The sequence below is a fragment of the Galeopterus variegatus genome, unplaced genomic scaffold (genome assembly GCF_000696425.1).
Source record: "Galeopterus variegatus unplaced genomic scaffold, G_variegatus-3.0.2 Scaffold4015, whole genome shotgun sequence".
NCBI classification, from domain to species: domain Eukaryota; kingdom Metazoa; phylum Chordata; class Mammalia; order Dermoptera; family Cynocephalidae; genus Galeopterus; species Galeopterus variegatus.
Window position 1 is genome coordinate 117,080 of NW_007730126.1, and position 6,385 is coordinate 123,464.

A 6,385-nucleotide genomic window follows, 5' to 3' on the forward strand; every position below is an offset into this window, starting at 1 on the left:
GGTGCCTACCATATGCCAGGCACTTTGCACACATCAGTAATCCTACCCACAGTCCATCAAAGTAGACATGATTCATATTTATAGATGGAGAACCGAAGCTCAGAAATGTACAGGGAAATTACCTAAAGAGTGGAGCTAGAAAACAACAAACACGGACCAGGTCTTACCTCTCCACAGCTGGTACTTGTAGAACACCACAGCTACTTCCACCCAAGGCCTTACCCTCTTCCCCCTGCTTTAAGATCGTTCTGATCACCTAACGCACAGGCAGAATGTTACACATTCCATGTTCCATTTATGAAAAATAAATAAATACCTCTGGTTTTCTTTAGACTCCCTATCTCGCATTTCCAACAAAAGGGATTCCTGCGGGTAGCTTTGAAATTACAGTGATTAGCAGCTTTACTGGAAGGCACTTCAGAGAGAGGGATGCTGCTTTTGCAGCTGCAAGATAAGCGCTGGCTCAGAGAAGCCGCCACAGGAGGAGACAGCCCTGCCGCCCTGTCCTGCCTCCCCACCTGCGGCTACTATAGGCAGAAGTTCTTCCAAGAGGCCTGGACGCCAGAGATTGTTGTTTTATTCTGTGGGATATAACCTTGATCTCTCAAGGGGATACCTCCTTAATTAGTTGCCCAGAGTTAATAAAACTCTAATAAAATTGGCATCTCTGTTTCTAAGGGGATCCAAAGCATCTTAGGATCTTTTCTGCACTTCTCTTTGTGAATAATGTAAAGAGAGACAGAAAACTGACAGCTCTGGCAGAATAAATGAAGATTTCCCCACCTCTGGCATGTTCGCTGTTCTCAGGATTGTTGACTGGTTTTTACTGTGTCTGTTACCCATAAAGGTGGCTCCTTGCAGGAGGGATTATGTCAGAATCAGAACTTCCATCCCTACATCTTTCATTCAGTCCTTTAACAAACACTTGTTTGTGCCTTTGCTGGGTGGGACACAAAGTGAGACTCTTGAATGCACCTAAAATGAATATAACGAGTCTTCATGCTTGTGTTGCAACAGTGGTTTTATGTGAGGCCAACTAGAGTGCTCTGCACCTAAAATCAAGCGAGGATGGGTCTCCCCAACTTACAGGAGGAAAGAAACCTAAATAGATAAAAGGTACCAATTTTAAAGTTTTTGCCTTCATTAATTTTTCTTAAAACTCTGGTGCCTGTCACCACTTGTGTATAATACAATCTGGTATGACATAAAGTGTGACAATCATTACAGCTAACACTTATATGGTCCCTCCTGGGCCCTGTTCTAAGCGCTTTTATATATTAGCACATTTAATTCTCATAGCAACCTTATGAGGTAGGTCCTATTATTATCCCCATTTTACAGATAAGGAAACTGATGCACAGAAAGGCCCAAAGTTCACACAGCTGGGCAGTTTAGAGTCAGGATCATAAACCCACGCAGGCTGGCTCCAGAATCACTCATCACCCCACCTCACCACACTGCTATTGAGTCTATCACTAAATTATATTTTTAGTTATTATATGTTTATTATATCAATATTCACAGAGTTCTGCAAGTTACACCCAGGGTTCCAGGGTTCCGCACTTGGTATAGTGAGAACAGCCTGGATCAGGATTCAGGAATGCCCGGGTGTGAATCCTGTCTCCACCACCTGCAACCCTGGTGACCTCAGGCATTGCACTGAGAGTCCTTTTCTCGAGGAGATCACAGAGCTGATCACATAAAGTGCCTCCTAGCCAGCTGTCTCTGAACCCTCGTGTCCTGGGTGTCCAGTTCTGGTAGCATTTATTTGTTGATTCATTCAGCAGATACCAGATGGAGAGAGAGGCTGGTCGGCACCACAGCTTCCTGATAAACATCCTGTCCTTTCCCCCTTCACTCCCTGGAGAAGAGAAATGACCTCCAAACAGGGCCAAGTGTGATCACCCATCACACAAGTGGTAAAACAGAATTTCAGGGTGAGGAGAGATGGCCTGTCCTGAACGTATGAGGGCCAGACCAGAAGCTTGGAATGGCTGGCTCCGAGAATAGGCTGGAAATTGACAGGGAAGCCGAAGCTGGCCAGGCCATGAGAGTGGAGAGGGCAAAGGCCAAGCAGAGGTGCCCAGCTCTGAGCAAGAGAGAAGGCCGAGCTGTAGGCTGGCACCAGACTGAGCAGGCCTTGCATGGGAGGGAAAGTTAGGATGTCACTCACTAGGCAATAGGAAATCACCGCAGAATTTTGATCAGAAGTCACATGATCAGAAATGAACTTTGCAGTTTAAACATTTGAATTGTGTCCAGAATTCTTGAAGGATGCAAGCTGGGAGGCTGTTTAAGGGCCTGGGCAAGAAGCAGCAAGCAGGGTGAACAGCAGTGGGAGGGTGTCCCCCCAAGGCTATAAGAAAAGGGCAGTACCACCTGGACACCAGGCCCACGAGATGCCTCGATGGCCCTGCCACTCCCAGGCCCAGGTCTGACGGCTCTGCCTTTGCCACTGGCCTCCACCTGCTCTGCCCCACTCTGCCCTGGCCCCTCATTTCCTTGCCTGCCTAGCCCTCTGACATGTCTACTCCTGTCTGGCTTAATACCTGTGGGCCAATGATCCCAGCACCGACCTTGCTGGCCAGGCCCAGAGTAAAACAGCAGACGTCATCATGCACGTGGAGGCAGTGGTGCCAGGAAGCCTCTGCACCGGCTGCTCCCGCAGAGGGAGGAAGTCGTGGAAGCAGAAAGGGGAGGGGATCGGGTGACACCATGCAGGTGAGTCCAGAGGACGTAACAACTGTTTGGCTACTGGGGTTTAAGGGGTTCCAGAAATGGAACTGGAAGCTGGGGAGGACTCAGAGCTGGAGAGACAGATGTGAGGAACCAACGACCTCACCGGCGAGGCTGCCACTGTGTGACTCTGTGTGCCAGGCACTGGACACATGTTACCTCACTCCTCACCACAGCCTGCAGGGAAGGCACTGTGTTCACCTCATCAATGGGGAAACTGAGGCACAGTGAGGCTGAGCATCTTGTCTGAGCTCACACAGCTAGCAGGTGGCAGGGATGAGACTTGAATCCAGGCATTGACTCAGGTCATTTCTAAACTACCTGGTGGGGAAGCCACAGAGCGGGGTATGTCATCCATGAACATCCTTGGCTTTTTGTGGTTTTCCTTTACTCTTTTAAGAATCTGGGTCTGATGAAAATTATGAACCTCCTTCCCAGCATTAATTATGTTCTCACAAAGACACGCAATTTCACATACAAATTTGGGGGCTCATGAACTCCCCCAAAGCCCATCCATGATCCCTCAGGAAAGAACCCTGGCCCTAAAGGAGCCAAGTCAAGACACCTTGACATCTGGTAAGGTTTTATTTAATCCTCACTACAACCCTGTAAGGCCATTTTCCAGATGTGGAAACAGAGGCTCCTACCGGGTAAGTAACTTGCCAAGGTTCCCGGCTGGGAGTAGCAGCTGACATCCAAATCCAGGTCGGTGTTATTTCAAAAGAGAAAGACACAATGGAAATTGGAAGGTTCTCAATGTGTCATCCTGCATGGGACCCCCAGAGCTGGTTATACAGCCACATGAGGGTGACCCCAAAGAGTGGGAGGAGGGTCTGAGGCTGGGACAGGAGAAGCCCAGGGAGGGAAAGTGGAAATGCAGGAAGCACAAAGAGGGGTCTCCAGTGGCCGCGCTCTGGCCACGCGCCCCCCACACCTCCTGTCATCTGCCCTTCCCACACCCTGGTGAGCGGGTACTATTGGCGTCATTTTACAGATGCATGCAAACGAAGCTCTGAGAAGCCAGGGACCTACTGAGGTCACACGGCCTGTCCCTGGTGGAGCCAGGATTCACACAGGAGCCTTGTGACTCCAGAGCCTGCCCCTAACATTCTGCATATGGCCTCCCAAGACACTGCCCCACAGAGAACCACAGGACTCAAGCCCCCTTCCCCCACGCGGCGGCAGGTGGGACAGGACTTTGCCTCGGCTCCTCCTGGGCTGCTGGTGAGGGGCAGAGTCCAGAGCTACTCCCCTGTCCAGCCTCCCCCTGCCCGTCCCCTGTAGCCCCAGGATATGCAGCTTCCTCCAGGCCGTCCTGTCCTTTCCTGGGACTCAGGCCCCTTTCTTCCCCAGGGATTATTGGGGACCCAACATAGAAGGAGAAAGAAGGGTGAGGAGGGGCCTTTGGGGGTTCAGTGAGGAGATGGGGAAGGTAAGACAGTGGGTGCAGAGGCGGTCTTCCAGAGGAGGAGATAAGGGACTGAGATATCTGACTGGGGAGGGGGCAGCCCACAGGGTATATGGGAATGCAGGGATGCAAGGGAGAGCGTATCCTTTTACCTTTAGTGTCCATGGTGGCTTGAGACATGGAGCTGTCGGGGCTGGCGTGTCCACTGCCCAGAGCCAATGTCTGAGAGGCTGAGGCTGGGGGTGGGGCTGCCAGAGGGAGGGGAGGGAGGGGCTGGTCTAGCCTGCTGGCCCCGCCCTTCCCAGGATCTGGGGCCTCCCTCCCGCCCTCCTGCAGGCCCCTCAGGCTGTAAAGCCTCAGTGTGTTCCCTGCAATCAGGGGAGGAGCTCTCAGTTCTAGAACTCAGAAGTCCTCACCGGTCAGTATAGGGAGCAGGAGGTCCTGTTCTGTCCCCACGCCAGCCCTCCTGGCCCTACACCTGGGTATGAGGCTGTGAAGGCATGAATATGCTCCCTTGGGAGGGCTGGAAGGCCTTTTGGATGGTGTACTGGGAAAATTACAGGACTTAGACCTAGGTTCCAATCTTTTTTTGTTGTTGCTGGCAGCTGGCCAGTATGGGGATCTGAACCCATGACCTTCGTGTTACAAGGCTGTGCTCTAACCAACTGAGCTAACCAGCCAGCCCTGGGTTCAAATCTTAATTCCATCCTTTTGATCTTGAGTACCTTTTTACCTTCTGTGCCTCAGTTTCCTTAGCTATAAAATGGAATAATACCTACCTCATGGGTTCAACTGAGAATCAAGTGAGAAAACTCTGCAAGCTACACAGAGGAGAAACTCAACAAATATCCTCTTCCTCTCCCTCTTCCCAGGGTACATTCAGGGCACAGGCAGATCAGAGCCAGGCTTCTGATCCATTGAACTGGGAAACTGCCAATAACCTGACCGGGACTTAAGGACAGTTCCTATCCAAGAACGGCCAGGGCCTCCGTTTCTTCACTGGACACAGCTCTTGCTAAAGTTGCTCACGGGGACCGCTGGTTGCCAAATCCACCGGCGTCTCCCCAGCCTTCTCCCAGTTCTCCCTCTGCAGCCCTCGACTGCCGGGCTGGGCCTGGGGGTGGCAAGCGAGGTCCCCCAGGCACAGAGAAGGAGGAGGTCCAGCACCTGGCTGGCCTGCTTCTGACAGCCATTCTCCAGGCTGCCCACTCCCTTTTTTCCCAGATGTTCTTTCCTCCCCATTTATCTTTTAAAGGTTCTTTTCTTTCTCTTGCAGGCCTTCCTTTCTACATGCAGCCCTCAAATGTTGGTGTCCCTCAAGTGGTGGGCACAGTTTCTCTTGTCCTCCTGGGCACCCAGCTAAGCTACATTCTCCAATCTCCTTGCACTGAGGCAGCCACGGGATTGAATTCTGGCTGGAGGGGTGTGGGCAGAAGCGGTCCCCACAGCTGCCGGGCCTGGCCCATAAATGTCTTCACTTGATCTTTTTCTCTCTCTCTCCTCCCATCAGCTGGTTGGAAGCTGAGCACTCCGAGGCCCTGTAGGAACGACAGAACTATAAAGTGGAAGGAGGCTGGGTCCACGAATGCCCTTATGGAAGGTCATCCTCCAAATGCCAGCAACGGGACTGGATGGTTAGCTCAGTTGGTTAGAGTGCCACCTTGTAACACCAAGGTCAGGGGTTCGGATCCCCCTACCAGCCAGCTGCCAAAAAAAAAAAAAACCCACGAAAAACAAATGCCAGCAGTGAATTGTTACATAAACAAGGAAAAACTTCTCTTGAGTTATAACACTGGGATTTTGGGGTTGTTTGTTACAGCCCTTAGCCTGCCCTGACTATTACACTAAGATCCTCTCCACAGTTCTCTTCTCATTCTACACAGTGACATAATGTATGCATTTATTCATCTATACCATTACTTAAATTGCTGTCTGTAATCAGATGACTATTTTTTTTGGCAGCTGGCTGGTGCAGGGAACTGAACCCTTGACCTTAGTGCTACAAAGCCATGTTCTAACCAACTGAGCTACCCGGCCAGCCTGAGATGACTCAGATCTATCTCCAGCCCTAAGTTGCCTCCCAACTTCCAGGCATCTGTTTCTACCCATCTCCAAAATATCCCCCCAACAGTCCTAAAAATGAACTCACTGTGTTTTCCCCAAAAACTGCTCACCCCCTTGGGCCGGCCCGGTGGCGCACTGCTATAGTGCGCCGCTTGGGAAGCGCGGTGGCCCTCCCGC

General features: G+C 51.2%; 1 protein-coding gene across 1 annotated transcript in view; it reads right to left on the reverse strand.

The window, feature by feature from the left end:
• QPRT (quinolinate phosphoribosyltransferase) overlaps nucleotides 1-4,349 on the reverse strand; it is an 18,570-nt gene extending 14,221 nt beyond the window's left edge. The window contains exon 1 of the mRNA XM_008586544.1: nucleotides 4,297-4,349. Coding sequence (XP_008584766.1) covers nucleotides 4,297-4,324 — 28 coding nt within the window. The 5' untranslated portion in view covers nucleotides 4,325-4,349. The remainder of the gene's footprint in view (nucleotides 1-4,296) is intronic.
• Nucleotides 4,350-6,385: the final 2,036 nt, after the last annotated feature.